The 19,686-nt window shown below is 47.2% G+C and overlaps 1 protein-coding gene across 6 annotated transcripts in view; it reads right to left on the bottom strand.

Moving 5' to 3' along the window:
- Positions 1-19,686, bottom strand: part of ERG (ETS transcription factor ERG) — a 314,438-nt gene that overhangs the window by 73,889 nt on the left and 220,863 nt on the right. For all 6 annotated transcript variants that reach the window (XM_070377271.1, XM_070377256.1, XM_070377237.1 and 3 more), the window contains one exon: positions 335-552. In XM_070377271.1, coding sequence (XP_070233372.1) covers positions 335-552 — 218 coding nt within the window. The remainder of the gene's footprint in view (positions 1-334; positions 553-19,686) is intronic.

The following is a 19,686-nucleotide window of genomic DNA, read 5'->3' as shown; positions in this document are numbered from 1 at the left end:
CACCGTTTAAACTGAAGACAGTTTTACTTTCCAGGCAAGAAAACCCTCCGAGATGAGTTCTGCCATATGTGGGCAAGGCCCCCCTTCCCACGCCGCCCTCATGCCTGGGAAATTAGAACTGCACATCTCCTCTTCAAAGCGAGTTCTCGGTAAATAGACTACCGGTTTTTCACAACCTCTATCCTCCGCGCAAACCACTGGCGAACACATTTTCGCAGCCTCGCCCAGGGTTCCTGTGCAATGTCTTGGGGGCAATGCCATCCATTTTCACTCGGCCTTTTCAGGGGACGGGGACCCAGGCAACCGGGAGGATCCGAGCCCGCGGTCTCCTTACCTTGAGCCGTTCACCTGGTTAGGGTTACATTCCATCTTGATGGTGACCCTGGCTGGGGGTTGAGACAGCCAGTCCTGCTGAGGGACGCGCGGGCTCATCTTGGATGTCTGTCCATAGTCGCCGGAGGAGGACGCGGTCATGTCCGTCTTGGGCAGGTGCGGCGTGCCGTAGGCGCACTCAAACAGTGACTGGTCCTCGCTCACGACTGATAACGCTTCCTAAACGCCCAGAGAGACACACCTTCAGGACATGCCAAGGAACAGCCGTGCTGCAGAAAGTCGCTAACATCAGAGTCATCTCTAACTGGAACCCCACTGTTTAGGTACCTTTTCTGGTGTCTGTTTCTACCTTTCAGAAGAAAAAAGGAGCTGGCTTTCTTTCCCAAAGAAGGTAAAAGTTGGAACTGGCAGACCCAGAAAAACTTTCCTGCAGGTCCCCAAACATCCCAGGCCTGACTGCAGCCGTGCAGATAATATCCACTTTAATCTCGACTCAAGGAAGTTGAATTTCAAAGGTCTTAGAAGACATCCAATTGCATGTGTCATTATTTGACAAATGCAATCTATAATTCAACCAGACAGGGTACAGCATGGTCACGAAGATTAAAAAGCAGACATGTGCCCACTAACACCTAAGCATCTGGCAAAACTGCCACATTCCCAGGAGATTTTAAAGAAGAGCTACTTAGAAGAAGAGTGTGGGGGAAATGGGGCACCAAAGGACAGACAGACAAAGATACGAATTTTTCCATTTCTAAGTTATTAGCTGAGATAGAGTTTCAAGTGGTGCTTCCATGATGGCGAACATCTGGATGATAAATGAACCAAAAAAAAAAAAAAAAAATGCTGTGAATTAACCAGAGGCCTCTAGGATGTTTAAAATACCTATACCAGTGAATAGCTCTTTTTCACCCTTGATTTCTATTCCTATCTCTGCTCATTTTGCATGATTTGTTGAAAAGAAACAGCAATGTGCCATTGTTGAACCATTCTTCTGAGGCTTTAAGTCAAACAAGTGGTTAGCCTATGGCCAGGCTGACATTCTACAGCCAAATCCACAAAGCCAAATATGACTGGGAACTCTCAGCTGCTCGAATGATACCTCATGCAGCAGCTACACAGAATACAACACAATCCAATTCTGCTTTCTATAGTTAAAAAAAAAAAAAAGTCCGTATGGGAATTCACGTTTATTTCATTTCTTAAATACCCTTGGTACTGCTATTAGCTTTGGAGAAGCAAATGCTGTTTGCATCACACATTTTTTTAAAAATGGAAAACTATGGCAACCTTCTGGTCTGGACTTCTCATCCCCCAGAGGGGAGAATCTGAGATCCGGAAAGGTCTAGATCTCACCTGGAAGTGAGCAACCCAAGATCAAACAGGGAATTCATGAGGACTCCAATGAGTGTTTTATCATCAGCTCCCTCCTGCCCCCAGAGCCTAGGGCGTTCTTCTTAAACATTTCTCAGTTTGGGATGTGGGTCTGCGTTAGCACTCCGTTCTTGTTTGAATTGATACTTAAGTCAGGATGCTCTTCTTCACCCCAGTTGTTAATATTAATAATAAAGCTCTTCAAAGCAGCTTTTCTAAAAGAGAAACCTCCCTCCCTACAGATACAAAGAAGTATCTGAATCTTTAGGGAGCACACGCATTTTCACAAAGCACCCCACAATCCAGTGTGTACCCCCTCCCATTATACCTCCCCCCACCTACCCAGGGAGCAACTGCATCACTCTCCAAGTGCATGAACTTCACAGCCAGCGGGGCACAGTGTGCTATGAATCAGTGAGTGGGGAGAATCACAAGAACAAACTCAATGCTCTGGATCTGAGTGGTAGCCACTCGGGGTACTGTGCGGAGGTAACAGCCCCCGCTCCCCACTGACATGGCTAAAATCCCTTAGAACCAGAGCCCTGTGATGTTTGGGGAAACAGTGAGCTGAGGATTTAAACAGTAACACGAACTCTACAAAACCGTGTGCTGGGCCAACCGGAGAGCCCGAAGCAGGCACAGGAAAGACAAAAAGAACACAAAGCAGGCACCTTGACCACCCAGCAAAAGCAAACACATCAGCAAACAGCACCAATCTGAGAAACGGGCATGGCAGATGGGGAGTGGGGCGGGAGGTTGAGGAGGGAACCTGAATCTAGGGGCTCCCTGGACAGATCACAAACGGAGCGAGCGGATGTAAGGAGTCTCAACTCATAGATGCTGGGTTAAAAATCAAATCGGCACCACAGACTTAGTGCAGTCCTACTAATCCACAAAGGCAAAATTAGAGCTTCTTCAATAAAGTTTGCAAAACAGGGTCTGCCTTCCCATAGCAGCACTGGAGAGAATGCTTTTTACACACTCAGGACAAAGAAAACAAGGCTCTCCTGCCTGGTCCTGCAGACCCCACCAAGCCTCGGAGGGGAATAACATACTATGTAATGTTAGCATTGGCTCACTGGCTTAAGAGAAACACGAATAAACTGGCAGAAATGGGCTAAATGCGAGGGACAGACTTCACATCATAAATGAGTAAGAAGAAGGCTTTCACAGCACAAAGAGTAACGGTGTGAAAATAGGAGTGTATCCCCTAGATAAAGCAGGATATTCTGGCAAACACACCCAATGACCAAAGATGTAAACGCAGTATAGGATTTAGACACTGGACCAGCTTACGAGAACTGAAACAACGCTTCAGTGTGTGTTTGGGGCGGGAGGAACCTATCCTCACATCTGGCATAGCATTATTTCACCACATGGTCTTCTAAAGAAAGAAATCAAAGTTAACGGAGGTCGATTTAGGGGAAGAAATTGATAAAAGCTAGAGATACGGGGGGCACACAGCTTTCCTGCATATCTGAAAAACTCTCCTCTGCATGAATCCTTCATGAGGACGGCCATAGCCTTCAGAAGAGGAAAAGTTGCTTTTCTTCGCTAGAGGAGAAGTCGTCTAAAAATGAGACAGCTTTAGGATAAAACGTTTCATTTCAAAAGGGGTGACATGTGGTCCGTATTCTGGAAAGACAAGAGAGCGTGCCCAGGAGGGATGCTAAGTAAGCCAAAGCAGCCAAACATCTAGGACTTAGTACAAGTGAGGAAAAAATAAATAATAAATGGAATCAGATACACACACTCACACACACACACACCAACTCAGCACATCAGAACAATGAAGGGGTAGAAAGAAACTAAGGGTGGCTTTCAGAGACCTGCTTCAAACGAGGAGGCTCCCTAAAGCTGACGGCTGTTCTTTAGAAGAAAAGGAAGGCCATACACCAACAGCATGCCTTTGTTCACCCACGTGACTTTGCCTACTGCCTGCAGGTTTCATCATCCCTTTGGTCCCAGGATGAATGACAAAGGCTGAGGCATAGGATTCTCCCACCCCAGCGGCCCTGGGACTTCAAAGCTGGGAAATGAGCGAGCCCAGTGGGATTAAAACCAGAATGGACCGCTGCACAGGGCCTGGTAACCAGGACCACATGAGGCCCTTGTCTCCAGCTCTGCAATTGACTGTTCTTGGCCTTGACGGGTGCTCTCCATGCTCCCCTGACACCTGGCTTCCCTCCTCATCCACAGCCATCTCACCTACCTACCTGCCTACCTGCCAAAGGTGTGGGCAGATGCCTTAGTTAACATGTATGGCTTATTCCCTCAGAACTTTTGGCCAGCCTCGGGGACTCGGGAACTGTTTTGGTTGCTTTATAACAGAGAATTAAAAGAAAAAAAAAAAAAGAAGTCCAAACCTGGCAGAAACGTGGCATAATAATTTAATATGCCTGCCTCTATGTTACTATAAAAAGACGTGAACTTTAGATTGGTGTGTGCTGGTGTGTAGGGGTGTTTTTCTGTAGCTTCAGAAAGCTGGAATATTCTGATGTGGCCGGTGGCAGGCGACCAATGCCGTTTTTATGAACTTAGGAGAAACGCATAAATTCTAAGCAAATGGCCCCCCAAAGAAATGGGACCGCTGTGTTAGTACATAATGTTTATTATTATTTAAATGCTGAATACACCAACAACATATGAGGACCATTCCTTTGGACTTTGGTCATAGCAGTTGACCAATAGTTCCAGAAAGTGAAGAGAACTCAACTAGATTATATTTCAAACGTAAGACTAAAATATTATTCTGTTTTTAGGTAACTAGATTTGGGTACAACAAAGGACCCACAATGCTTATATTAAAAAAAAGAGTTGAATGCACATTTAAGCATACTGACATTTCCAGCAAAAGATTTCAGAGGTCCTGTAGCAAATGAATTTTTTTCTGTAACAGAGGAATATTTTGAGAGGCTCCTATGGTTCCAGCAGAAGAATTATAAAATAAGGGTCTGGACTCAATTTGGCTTCTAACTTTTGATCCCCATGGTTCATAAAAACACTGAAATGTCAATACACAGAACACAACATACTTAAATTTTCATGAAAATCTGGGTGTGGTAAAGTGTTGAAACTAACAAAGTCTTAAAGAATGATCGGCTCTCTTTCACAGCTGGAGCCAGGAGACCATTCAGAGGGAAATGGTCCTTACGTGGTTTTCAAAAACCCAGAAAATGGCCAGAACTAGATGTCCAAAAGACAGGATTCCCAAGGCAACCCTCAGATTCCTCAAGTCTTATGTGCCTCAAATTTATGAAAAACAAATGGAAAACCAAGTGGAATAAGCATGTTAAGATTATGGTCACACTTCAGGAAAAAAAAAATTCTTATAGAAGCCCTTGCTATCACAATACAACTTCCACTTTAGGAAGCCAAGGCCATCCAAACTCCACAGTGCGCCTTTTCTCCCACGCATAACCAACCAGAATCTGGTACATCACGTAACTGCTTTCATTGCTATGAAAACGACATCTTTTAGCCAACACCTTTACGACATCAATACCTTCTCTTGACTCAGAAACAGCTGATCCATCACTTAATAAACCAGTTTACACTGGTAAGCAGCTCATTTGAGCATCCCTTTAAATTCTATTTCACTGGTTTTTTTTTTTTCTTTAGGATATGCCATATTCCACATTTTACCAGCTCTGAAATCTGGATGCATCTCACCATTGATGGCATGTCATGGGTTATTGACAGCATTTCTTCTCCTTTTATGGCTGGAAAAATTATGATTCATTTTATCATCAATGACATCTTACATTTTATGAACTATGGTCATCCCTAGTGGCTCAGATGGTAAAGAATCTATCTGCAATAAGGGAGACATGGGTTCAATCCCTGGGTTGGGAAGAGACCCTGGAGGAGGGAATGGCCACCCACTCCAGTATTCTGGCCTGGAGAATTCCATGAACAGAGGAGCCTGGCAGGCTGCAGTCCATGGGTTTGCAAAGAGTCAGTTAGGTGCTCAACTTTGTATCCCATGCCAAGACTTCCCATGTAGCTCAAGTGGTAAAAGAATCTGCCTGCCAATGCATTTGCCACAAGAGACATGGGTTTGATCCCTGGGTGGGGAAGAACCCCTGGAGGAGGAAATAGCAACCCACTCCAGTATTTTTGTCTGGAGAATCCCATGGACCAAGAGGCTACTTGGGCTACAGTCCGTGGGGCTGCAAAGTCAGACAGGACTGAACACGCAAGCGTGAAGAAGGAGATGACGCTGGTCATTCAGTCCTGATGATAGCACGGTGAGGTCAGGAAGCCTTCCTGCCCACAGATGAGAACTGGGAGGGGCTTGGAAGAAGAGTGACGTCAGGATGAGGATGAGGCAGCAGCGGGGTCCATGGATGGACACTCACCGCTCTGGATGTGGCAAGCAGAAAGAAGAGACTGGCCAGAAGCACAGTGTTTCCCCAGGGCCTCATCACAGCTGAGCAAAGAGCAGCCCTGACAGCGCAGACAAGAGATGGAACCACCCAGAAAGAGACATGCTGGTGGGGAGGAGGGCCGGGAGAAGGGTGAGGGGATACACGCCCAGAGTCCCAGCACTGAGGATGGAAGTAAGGGGTCAGGAGAGCAAGTAGATAAGTTGGCTGGAGACTAGGAAGGAATCTTCTAAGTATTCAGTACAACAAGCTCTCCTATGGTCTTAAAAGTTATGCAGCAGTGGGTCCCAGGTACACTTAATCAGCTTTTCTTACTAGTTTTCCTAAAGGAAATCAACCCTGAATATTCATTGGAAATCCTTCCAATGCTGAAGCTGAAACTCCAATACTTTGGCCACCTGATGCAAAGAGCTGACTCACTGGAAAAGACCCTGATGTTGGGAAAGATTGAGGGCAGGAGGAGAAGGGGACGACAGAGGATGAGATGGTTGGATGGCATCCCTGACTCAATGGACCTGAGGTTGAGTAAGCTCTAAGAGATGATGATGGACAAGGAAGCCTGGTGTGCTGCAGTCCATGGGGTTGCAAAGAGTCGGACGTGACTGAGTGACTGAACAACAATAGTTTGATCAACAAACCTGTTCTTTTCACTGGTTAATCAGATAATTCAGGCCCACACTGATGGCCATCAGTGATGTGTTCACTGCAGGTGGATGCAATCCATATGGCACAGGAAGAAGTGGGCAGGTAGGAACACTTATCGATGTGCTCCAGCGAGAGCCACACGGAGGCAGACCTAGCAATACTGGAGGATGATTTATTGGGTTGTCTCAAGCCCAGCTGTTCATAACTTCTCTTCAAGGCCGAGTGCATGCAGTAGATGCTACTCTTATCTCATTTAGAGGAGAAAAAAGCAACACAAATAAAATAGACAAGGCACCTAGGAAAGACTGCCACTCCATTTGCCCAACAACAGGCCAGGCCTTCAGTCATTTTATTCTCAGCACGAGCAGCTTTGCATTCATATATTGCCAACATCTCATGAGACGAGAAACCTCATCTGACCAGTGCCTTTTAACTACAACACTTTTAACTACGACAAAAAAGCCAAACACTGTGAGTTGAAGTTGTCTCGTCAGTATGCGTGGGAATCATTTTACCCCTTCTTGATATTATTTTCTTTCCTTAATTCTTCAGCAGAGGAAACATTAAAATCATATATTGAAGGCAGTGTCTAGCTTTGATCTCACGTTTTTCTCATTTAACACACTGCTATTTTAATCCCCCCCCCCAAATATAAAAAAATCTTGGATAAACCTCAAAGGAAAGATGTATGTAAGCAAATGAGGTCCATTTAAGAGCTTATTTCTCCAATGTGGTATCGCTTCGTATCAAACACATTTACAACTGCAATACCAGCCTGGCGCTAGAAGAATGAGACCCAGGACTGTGAGGAGATACGTGCAGGCAAATATATTTATATACACACATTCACATACATGAATTCACACTGTGCATATTCATACACACATACATCCATGCACGTACATATCCATACCTCCATATTATGTGTGGAGATACATGCAGACAAATATATTTATATACACAATACACATACATGCATTCACACTGTGCATATTCATACACGCATATATCCACACACATACACATCCATACCTCCATATTCATATGCATACACAGAGACATTCATACATACACATGTTCATACACACACACATGCACTTCCATATCCATACACATACACATAAATATTGGGCGGGCCAAAAAGTTTGTTTGGTTTTAAGTCAAAATAAGATATTTTTCATTTTCTTTGAAGAACTTTATCGAACACTTTATCCACTAACTGAACAAACTTTTTTGCCCAATGCAATATATTCATACTTACACACATGCATATTCATATACATACATGTACACACAAAAATACATAAATATACAACATAGACTCACGTAACGTAGGTGCACATATGCATGCACATTCACACAAATATGCACACATGTTCATTCACACATGTATGTTAATGCACACACACACACATACGTATTTCCATCACATGCATCTAACACACATACACACACCCATCTGTCTCTCATCCTTACTATCTTTGCTCATCGAGCACTGTAGAGAACCTGGCCACCGTCCTTATTGGGGTATCCCTTTGGGGCAACTGTTGCCTAAAGGATAAAGAACCAGATTTCTCCCCTTTAACCTTGATTTGTTTCTTTCTCAAACTCAAAGGTATTTTCTCTCCCCTAAGCAAAGCCCTTTAGAAAAGAGCTGGAAACTAGTCTCCCCATGACCTTCTGATGAATTTCCCTGCTCTAAACTTACCAGCTTTCTCCTCAGCTGTGAGCTGCCTCGCCAGCCCTGGGGATTCTCTTTGCTCACATATTCTCCAACTGCTGCCTTTATTAAGATACAGGCATTTTCAGGGCAGGATCGTGTGTGTGTGTGTGTTTGTGTCTGTTTGTGTGTTTCTAGCGATCAAATAGCTTCATAACATAACAAGTCTTTTGATACTTCTATTAATCATAGAACTAAGTCATGAAATTCTACGAAAACCCCACGATAGATCTGTAGTCTGAAACCTTTTTTCACATCAACAGAAGGGAATATACACTTGTGAGACTGACTGTGCAGTCAGGGACTAGGAGTTTGGAAAGGAACTGCCTTTGGCACTACATCCTCAGTCATGTGATCCTGGAGCACATGACTTGCAGGGTTGATGACTGAAATCTACGTAGGCTTAAACGAGAGAGTCTATGGCGCTAGACCACATAGGAAATCAGGAAGACTTACTAGAAAATGAAGACTAGCATTAGCAAAGCAAGAAGACAAGCAGTCAATGGGGCAGCTGAAACCCTAGAAGACTGGCACAGTGGAGAAAAATGTCAACAGAGAAGAGTTTGGGTCCACCTAATGAGAACTAGATTTAAATGAACCTCCAAACATTCGAAACCCCACAAACATAACTTTAAAACAACTCTCCTGTTTACTTTCTCACTTCTGTGCAGATGCTGTGTGAGACAATGGAGAAAGGAGGATGAGGTGGACATCCTTGGCCTGGCCATCCGAGGGCAAGAGGGCACAGGTGTGCAGGGGCAGTAACGGTCCAGGGTTCTACCGCACAGCAGCACGCCACGGTTAACAAACCATGTGTCCTCCAGGCACAAACTTGGCTCAGAGGGGAGATCTTATGCTAAGTGTTCTTATCACAAAACATAAAAATAAATAAGAGGGAAGGAGGAAACTTTCTTTGGGAAGTGATGGATATGTTTATGGCTGCTTATCTCCAAACTCAGTAAGTTGTAACCATTGAATACCTTGCAGCTTTTAGTATATCTATCAGGCCCCGGTAAATTGGGTTTTAAAAAACAAAGGCAACAGTGTGTTTAAGTGATGTTAACGGCTCCTTTGTTCTCCTACAAAGAAACACATTTTTTTACCCCATAGGCTTCTTTCCTTCTTTAGAGATGAACAAAAAGTGTAAAAACATGTGTGGAAACATCCTGTTTGTGGGGTCTGCATCAGAATGAGAGCAAAGAATGTGCTCCGGACCCTTTCGGGGCCTTCCGCGCCCTCTTGGTTCTGTGTGGAGTGGATTCCACTCCTGACTTTGCATACGTGTGCTTGTTTCTCTAAGCATTGTCATCACATGACACTCAGAGAACATTCATCAAAAGCCTGCATCTTACTTTCCTCTGATTTGAAATAATTCACTTGGGATGAAAAGATGGTCTGCATTTCACTTTCGACCACCACATTTAGGCTGCATGACGGAGGTGCTCCAGAATGGAGGCAGCATGGCGGCAGGGAGCTGGCGATGCTAAGAGCCGCAGGCTCCCTTGATCCCTGGGTCACCCCGGAAACTTCCTCAACCCTGTCCTGCTCCAAGTTTAGTCCCACAGTGAGCTGCTGTGGGATCACTGCAGATCCGGAGGCTGCGTTGTCCCCAGCCCTCCTGAAGCAGAATCCATTTTATAACATCGTCCCCAGGTAAACCTGGATACTGCATATTCACCTGTAAGTCCTACTGCCTCATCCTTTGCGCTTCTTGGGTGGCACTAATGGTAAAGACCCCAGCTGCCAATGCAGGCGTCATAAGAGAACCAGGTTTGATCCCTGGGTGGGGAAGATCTCCTGGAGGAGGAAATAGCAACCCACTCTGGTATTCCTGCCTGGAGAATCCCAAGGACGGAGGAGTCTGGCGGGCTACACAGTGCACAGTGTCACAAAGAACTGGGCCCGACTGAAGCAACGCCTTATCCTTGTGTGAGTCTCAATTTCTCCAACTATAAAGCTGATGTTGATAACAGCGATCCTGCTCCCAACCAGGGCTCCCAGTGGGCCAGGTGAGTTAGCGTACGGGACAAGTTTTATAAACCTTAGTACTGCATCCCAACTATGATCCAAAAAAAGTTGATGTGACTGACCCAAATTCTTCATGTCATTCAAGACAAGAGTTTGGAATATCCGTCTCAAGTCATATTCATCAGGAACCAGGAAAAGTGCATCATCTCTTGCATGCCATTAAGTCACTCTTTCTCTGTCATGGACCAACTTTAAAAGTCAGGTATCGTTATCTAAGATGGGGAGAAGGATGAGCTGACATGTCTTATGGTCAAGAGCACTCAGTCTCATGTGATTTAGCCTTTATAGTCCTTGGTCCAGTTCTTATGTGGGTTTTCGGTTGCAATTCTACATTAGTTTGTTGAATGTCGATTAACTCTAAGTTTTGCGTGGAATCCAGATTTCCTGTTGGCAACTGTAGCCTCAACAACTGGCTGGGGCTTCCCAGGTGGCGCCAGTGGTTAAAAACAAAAACAAAACCTGCCTGCCACTGCAGGAGACATGGGAGACATGGGTTCGACCCCTGGGTCAGGAAGATCCCCTGGAGGAGGAAATGGCAATCCACTCCAGGATTCTTGCCTGAAAATCCCAAAGACGGAGGAGCCCGAAGGGGCTACAGTTCATGGGGTTGCAAAAAGCTGACTTGGCAAGCATGCATGCAACAACTGGGACATTCTCTGGCACACTGCTGTAGTTCTCTGTACAAGGAGTAGATGTAGGGATGAACACATGAGTGAATCAGTAATACACCACGTTCTCATAATTCCCATTAATTTCCCTAGAACTGTGTGTGCTTGCTTGCTAAATCACTTCAGTCATGTCTGACTCTTTTGCGATCCCATGGACTGTAGCCTGCCAGGCTTCTCTGTCTGTGGGGTTTTCCAGGCAAGAATACTGGAGTGGGTTGCCATGCCCTCCTCCAGGGGATCTTCCCCACCCAGGGACTGAAGTTGGGTCTCCTGCATTGGAGGCAGACTCTTTACTGTCTAAGCCACCAGGGAAGCCCAGCTGATGTTCCTCAAAGTGAAAGTGAAGTGGCTCAGTCGTGTCAGACTCTTTGCGACCCCATGGACCATAGCCTACCAGGATCCTCCGTCCATGGGATTTTCCAAGCAAGAGTACTAGACTGGGTTGCCATTTCCTTCTCCAGGGTTATCTTTCCGACCCAGGGATTGAACCCAGGTCTCCTGCATCGTAGGCAGATGCTTTACCGTCTGAGCCACCAGGGAAGTCCTCAAATTTCTCTGCAAAACTCTTCTCTTCCAGGATGTGGGATTCATGATGTTCCTCATCTTAACTTTCCCTGAAACCTCATGGGGTTCCTAACACAATGGGACAAGGAAGTGATTCTGCGGCAGTCTTGCCAAGAGGCTCACGGGACTCTTCTACCCTTCTGGTTTCTGAAGCCGCTCTCACACACGTGAGGCTGCAAGCAATTAGGGTTCTAAGAGGCACAGTGGCCCCTGAGAAGGGCACCCCATGCCCACAGGGGTGACAGAGCTGTGTGCAGCTCTCCTCCGTTGGAGCAGCCCTTCTCTGAGTCCCAAAGGAGGCATCTCATCCTCTCCTCCCCAGAAGCTCCATGAAAACAGGCAGCTCTAAGCTTGGCTTTTTCCAAACACACACCCAGACGCTAAAAGCACAGCACGCCGCACATCTGGAATGTGTCTCATCCATGAATCTCTGACACATGGATTCATTGTTTTCGAGAAAATTCCAAGAATTTTATTCATGAGAAAATTCTGGCACAACGGGAAATGCTGGCAAGCGTGAGAGGCCGCAGATGTCCTGGCCTACACACACGCACACACACACGCACACACACACACACACACACACACCTGTCACCGCTTCAGCACCTTTCCATCAGGTACCTACCCCACCCCTGCAAAATTCCAACCCCAAATTTCCCATTAAAGGGGGGCACGTAACACCCTTAATCTTTATAAGGGATGCCATTCCCCCAACGGTTGCATCACTCCAGATGCACTCTGCAAGTGTCCGGATGGACACATGGGAATTTAAAAGGAGCGGCAGGAACACGGAGTGACTAGTGTGAGAAGCAGCCGCGTGCCCTGGGGCCACGGCCTCCTCATCTGTTCAACTAGGATCTGGTGTCCTGATGTTTCCTGAGGTCCCTCCACACTCTAAAATGAAATCTATTGTATTTAACTACTGACGTTCTCTTCCTGCCAGGGCCCAACTACAGGCCCCAATTTCTCCATCTTTGAGCAGATACATGCCTGGGGGTGGGGGTGGGGGGAAATCCATCCTCTGGGGAGCTGCCAGACGCTCCTGCAAGTTCAAGTTCAAAGAGAACTGTGGGCGCTTCCCAGGCTGCCCTGGGTTTTAATTTGCCAAGTCCTCTGACTGTTCATTGGAAGAACTGATGCTGAAGCTCCAACACACAGGCCACCTGATGTGCAGAGCCGACTCACTGGAGAAGACCCTGATGTTGGGAAAGACTGAAGGCAGGAGCAGAAGGGGACAACAAAGGATGAGACAGTTAGATAGCATCACTGACTCAGGGGACATGAATCTGAGCAAATTCTGGGAGCTAGTGAAGGACAGGGAAGCCTGGCGTGCTGCAGTCCATGGGGTTGCAAAGAGTCAGACACGACTGAATGACCAAACAACAATGGGATAACTTCTTCTGTGCTCGTGGGAAAGTAGTCCAGACTCTGAGAGCTCATTTCAAGTCTTCAAGCGCAGTTAGGACCTAAGCTCCTGGACGGGAACTCTGGCGTTCTCCATAAAACACATCACACACCGGTAATAGTAAAATACGGTTCTGCTAACAGAAAGTCTTACAGAGACTGAGGCTCTCACGAGGCGGGGTAGGGCAGGGGGGTTGCAGACAGGGGGCCTAGGTAGGAAGCCCCACTTTTCCCGAGGTGTTCCAAGGAATTCCTCCCTTTCCTTTCCATGCTCTTTCCCAATTAACTATTGTCAAGGGCCGCACAGCACAACGGATAGAGCAGACATAAACACAAACTCATTTTCTTTTTCATAGGCGCCAGCTCCCATTGTGGAAACAGCCAAGGGCCCCCCACGGTGAAGGCCCGTCACGGCCAAGCTCTCGCTTAGGCCCTGGGAGTGATGACGCCTCCGGCCGTCCCCAGGGCTGGGAGGCCAAGCCTGTGCTTTGCACCAGATTTTCCAGCGCATAAATCTGCACAGGAAGGAGACCAAGGAGCCAGGGTATCATGACCTTTGTTCCTGCTCCACGCTGAGCTCATTCGCCACCCGTGATCTAGCTCACGGCACCAGGGAGGACCCGTCAATGGAACACTGTTCATGCACCAACAAGCCAGTTGCCAGCAAAACTTGATTTTTACGACTCTGAGAGTGTTGATCTCAATACCTAATGCGTTTGAATTATTTATTGTGAACTTGTCCAATGATTTCAAACCATGCATACTCGATCATACCCAACGAGGCTCTCCTGAGCCCTTCTTTAAACCGGTCTCTTTAAAAATCTGTAGAGCCATTCTTACCAAAATCACTCTATCCCGCAGAACAGTTTAGTGGCCTAAAAATCTTCAGAATGTCTATCCAAGGATCTCAGTGTTGCTTTTTAGATTGCCTCCTTACTTGGGACTCTTATTACGCTGAATCCCCATGGAAGAAGCAGAGTCAGGGATGTCTATGTCTTCCCACATTTTCCAGGAAAGAAAGGAAGTTTCCAGGGCTAAGAACTGTGTGCCCTGTTGTGCATACCATACGGGCACAAAGAGAGGTCTGTGTAGAGATAACTCCTTTCCAAGAGGGTGGAGTTCCCTAAGCCACCCACCCATTTAATTTGCATAAGGAGCCTTGCGGGGGTGGGGTCGCATTGAGCCAAGTCTATCTAAAAAGGCAACTTGTTGTTGCTATTTAGTCGCTAAGTTGTGTCCTGACTTTTTGTGACTCTGTGGACTGTAGCCCGCCAGGCTCCTCTGTCCATGGGATTCTCCAGACAAGAAACTGAAATGGGATGCCATTTCCTCCTCCAGGGGATCTTCACAACCCAGGGATCAAACCCGTATCTCCTGCATTGGCAGGCAGATTCTTTACCACTAAGCCATCTGGGAAGCCCATAAGGGGAACTGACATAGTACAAAAGATGACTTGCCTTCCTGTCTCCCAGTCTGGTAGACTTGCACTGACCACTATGTGTAAGCAGAGGGACACTCTATAAAGTAATTTCAAAACTAAGACTGAAGTCTGTAAAGACCTGTGAATTAGAACCTTGCTTTTCAAAGTCTGAGCCTTGGACCCGCAGCAGCCGCAGCATCCCCTGGGACTTTGTCAGATGCACAGAACCTCGGGCCCCAGCCCAGAGCGACTGACTCAGAGCCTGACTTAACAAGATTCACACGGGGGAAGGCAGGCACGTTGTGCTGAGAACTGGGCGAGAAAGTGGTAAGTTCTCCCAAAGAAAGAAGAGGTGGGGCTGGGTTAGGAGGAGAGGGCAGACTGCTGTGTTTAATTAAGAGTGGTCAGGAAGGTCTGCATGGAGGAAGCTAGGCCTCAGCAAAGTTCAAGGTTGTTGCTTAGTTTCTAAGTCACGTGCGACTCTTTGCCACCCTATGGACCACAGCCCACCAGACCCCTCTGTCAGTGGGATTTTCCAAGCAAGAATACTGGAGTGGATTACCATTCCTGTTTTTCTCCAGGGGATCTTCCCAAACCCAGAGATTTAAGCCCCGTCTCCTGCACTGGCAGGAAGATTCCTTACCACTAAGCCACCTGGGCAGCCCAAGAACTTAAAGGAGGCTGAGGCAATAGCAGAACAAAGCCAGAGGTGGGCACCGGGGTTTGAGGGTGGGGCACAGCGATCAGCAGCAGCCAGGGAGGAAGTGTTATCTCAGGAGAGGAGGGACGGGAAGTACCAGCCCCGGGTGAGGAGGTGGGCCACGTGAGGCTGGGGGCCGTGGCCAGACCTGGGTGGTACTGGGAGTGAGATGAGGACCTCTCTAGACGTCTTGGCTCAAAGCCCAGGGAGTGTCTTCTTTCCCAAGACACACCAACATTTTCCACCTCCGAAGGGCTCTGCAAGGAAAATACTTTCTATCTGCTTAGTTTGATCACTTTCAAAGCTCAGCATGACCTACATGAATGTATTACACACACCAAGCTGACACCAAAAGCCACGCCTCACAAGATGTTACAGCCATCCTTTGTCCCCAGGACAATGGGAACTCCTATTCGTCATCGTGCACAGAAAACTGTAGGGATTCAGAAGACGTGCTTCTCATTCAGAGAGCCTGTCGATGGGCATGACCACTGTTGAAAGGCTTTTGCACACACAGGGAACACGCCACTGAGGCTCTGCTCTAAGGGGCAGCCTTGGGGAGACCTACCTCTGAAATCAAGAGGAAACACAGCACCCAAGTGATCCCCACCCCCAAATCAGCCAGCGTGGGGCTCGCAGGTTCTGGAAGCTCTGGCAGATGACAGGCCAGAACATCATGCTGCCTGCCTCAGGCAGGACTGAAAGTTTCAGGGCTGGAGCAAGGATGCAGATGACCAGCCATTTCCTCTTTAAACACAACGATAAGCTTGGCCTCAAGGAGGAGGCATTCAGAAGCAGTGGGTATTGTGCTTGGGGGTGGAGGACCCTAATTCTCCGAGCTCTAGCTGGGAGAATGCACTTCCTTGTTCATAAAGCGTGGGTCCTCTTCTGCTGCTGAACTGTCTATACATTGTCAACATGGGCCTTGTGGCTACCTCTGAATTCAGTGTCAACATTCAGTGTAGAGTCTGCGTATTGGTTTCCTCATAGCTCAGTCGGTAAAGAATCTGCCTGCAACGTGGGAGACCTGGGTTCGATTCCTGGGTCAGGAAGATCCCCTGGAGAAGGAAATGGCAATCCACTCCAGTATGCTTGCCTAGAGACTCCCATGGATGGAGGAGCCTGGAGGGCTACAGTCCATGGAGTTGCAAGAGTCGGACACAACTGAGGTGACTAAACCACCACCACTGGTTTCCTAGGGCTGAGAAAGCAAGTACCGCAGATCAGGGGGCTTAACCAGTAGAGGCTCCTTCTTTCTTAGTTCCAGAGGCCAGAAATCCAAAATCAAAGCACGGGCATAGCTGGTTCCTCCTGAGGACCGTAAGCTGCCCCAGGCCCCCTCTCCGTGGCTTGTAGACAGCTGTCATCTTCCAGAGCCCTAGGAAGGTCTTCCCTCTATGCATGTCTATGTCTACATCCGAGTTCCCTTGTTTAAAGAACACAGCCATTTGGGATTCAGGCTCCACCTTATGTTGTTGCTCAGTTGCTATTAAGTCGTGTCCAACTCTGCAACCCCATGGACTGCAGCACACCAGGCTTCCCTGTCCCTCACCATCTCCCAGAGTTTGCTCAAACTCCTATCTATTGAGTCGGTGATACTATCTAACCATAGCATCCTCTGCTGCCCTCTTCTCCTCCCGCCTTCAATCTTTCTCAGCATCAGGGTCTTTTCCAGTGAGTCGACTCTTCCCATCAGGTGGCCAAAGTATTGGAGCTTCAACTTCAGCTTCAGTCCTTCCAATGAATGTTCAAGACTGATTTTCTTTAGAACTGACTGGTTTGATCTCCTTGCAGTCCAATGGACTCTCAAGAGTCTTCTCCAGCACAATTTGAAAATACCAATTCTTTGGCACTAAGCCTTCTTTATGGTCCAACTCTCACGGGCTTACATCACTACCAGAAAAACCATAGCTTTGACTCTATGGACCTTTGTCAGCAAACTGATGTCCTCATCTTAACTTGATGACCTTTGTAAAGACCTGATCCCAGTAGGATCAGAGGCTGATGTTCTGGGGGTTGGGACTCCAATAGATGAATTTACAGGGACACAATTCAACTCATAAGAGGACAGAGAATGTGTTCACTTGTAGGTGGGGAAGGGGATTGCAAGATCTTTGTTGTCCACCCAGTGATTGAATCCCAGGGCTCCAGCCAGTAAAAATATGGAATCCTAACCACTGGACTTCTAGGGAATCCCAAGAAAGTGTGTCTGTTTAATTCACTGCCTAGTGCCATGTCAGGTACCAGAATAAGAACTGTAGGCCAGTGGTTCTCAAAGTGTGTTCCAAGAACCCCCTGGGGTTCCAAGACCCTTCAGTTTCCATGACACACAAGGACGTTATTTGCATCTTATCCACTCATCTTCTGACACGTGTACGGTAAGGTTTTCCAGAGGCCACAGGACGTGTGAGAGCAGAATGGGCTGACTGCAGAGGCAGATGCGAAAACCCAGCTGCCGGCTGTGACTCCACTCCAGCCACCAACAGCAACACCCAGAGTATTTTTAAGTACCAGTGCTGTGCTCAGTGGTGTCTGACTCTTTTGTGACCCCATGGACTGTAACCCACCAGGCTACTCTGTCCAAGGCAAGAATACTGGAGTGGGTTACCATTCCCTCCTCTAACTGATATTCCCAACCCAGAGATCGAACCCACATCTCTTGTGTCTCCTGCATTGGCAGGTGGATTCTTTATTACTAGGGCCACCTGGGAAGGTCCTATAATGGGTTTATTATTATTTTTAAATGAATTCATAAATCAATGTTCCAAGAATGTCTCAACTTTTATTTCTCATTCAGGAAACATCAACAGATATAACCCATATTCGGCACTACTTTTAGTGACCTCAGGCATTTTTAGGGATGTTGGGGTCCTGAGACCCCAAGATTGAGAACTACTGCTTAGGGATGTAAACGCGTAGGACATGGCCTGTCTTCTCTTAAGTAACCCACAGTCTAAGGGTGATAAGACGTTCCATGAAGAACATATTTTTAGTGGCTAAGTGCCACAAAAAAAGCAAGTTTGTTGGCCATCCCCTTAGGCTGACAACAGAGGGTTCTCATTAAGAAAAAGTAAATAAAAGGCAATCTGAAGTCTCCCAAGACAGCACTAAGTGATGTGTTCACTTTGAAACATAAGAACTTAAAACACGAAGAGTCAGGTGGACAGGCACCATTTGTACGCCAACTGCTCAGCTGATTGCTGGCCCCCAAACTCCCTAAGACTGGACAGAATTTACTAAAGAAGCAGGTTGCCTGCCCACTCCTCCAACCCCTGCTAGCCACAAACTACCTACGCCCCTCTTACTCCAGCTGAGCCTTCTTGAAAGCCGTCTGTCTTTTGGCAAAATAAGAGGGGGTCCATGGGGGACCCCAGACCAGCAGGAAACGTTCAGAGGCTACAGACCACCTGCGCACTGCTTAGCTGGCTGTGCCCTGGGTCTGAGCCCTCTTGAGAAACTGGTCCGGGGCCGAGAGGCTGCAAGGCCCAGGCACAGACTCCCTGCTCATACCCCACACGTCCATTCTGGTTCACTCCATGCATCTCTGGATGGGCACGTGCCACTCTCCAGTTAAGGCTATTTGCTGTGTGCTCAGATTCTCAGTCGTGTCTGACTCTTTGCAACCCCATGCACTGTAGCCCACCAGGCTCCTCTGCCCATGGGATTCTCCAGGCAAGAATACTAGAGTGGGTTGCCATGCCCTCCTCCAGGGGATTTTCTTCACCTAGGGATTATACCTTCATCTCTTGCATCTCCTAAATTGGCAGGCAGATCCTTTACCACTAGCTCCAATTAATGCTAAAAACATCTTTCTCTTTTTTTAAATGACCAGAGGGTTTTCATTTTTAAATCTGTCTCTTTTACTTGGAATATCCTCTCTCTTTAATATCCCTGCTAGGGATGATATGTAGGTGTCTCATTTTAAAACCGATTCGCAAAGGTATCTGATTCGAATGACAAGCACTTGACCCCGACCATGTGCAAAGTAACCAGAGTGCGCACACTGGTGGCGATGATATAAAGATGCTGCTGCTGCTGCTGCTAAGCCGCTTCAGTCGTGTCCGACTCTGTGCGACCCCATAGATGGCAGCCTACCAGGCTCTCCCGTCCCTGGGATTCTCCGGGCAAGAACACTGGAGTGGGTTGCCATTTCCTTCTCCAATGCATGAAAGTGAAAAGTGAAAGGGAAGTTGCTCAGTCTTGTCCAACTCTTAGCGACCCCATGGACTGCAGCCTACCGGGCTCCTCCATCCATGGGATTTTCCAGGCAAGAGTACTGGAGTGGGGTGCCATTTCCTTCTCTGGATATAAAGGTGAATTCTCCCCAAAGTCTATTATTCTAGACAGACTGTTATCACTTTAACAGAAGGACAAAACATTGGGGAAAAAAGAGGGGAAGATTCCTCAGCACTGGGGTGGGGGGCACGGGTGAGATAGAGGCT

This window comes from Bos mutus, chromosome 1 (assembly GCF_027580195.1).
Source record: "Bos mutus isolate GX-2022 chromosome 1, NWIPB_WYAK_1.1, whole genome shotgun sequence".
Taxonomy (NCBI): domain Eukaryota; kingdom Metazoa; phylum Chordata; class Mammalia; order Artiodactyla; family Bovidae; genus Bos; species Bos mutus.
This window is presented reverse-complemented; position numbering and strand designations above follow the sequence as displayed.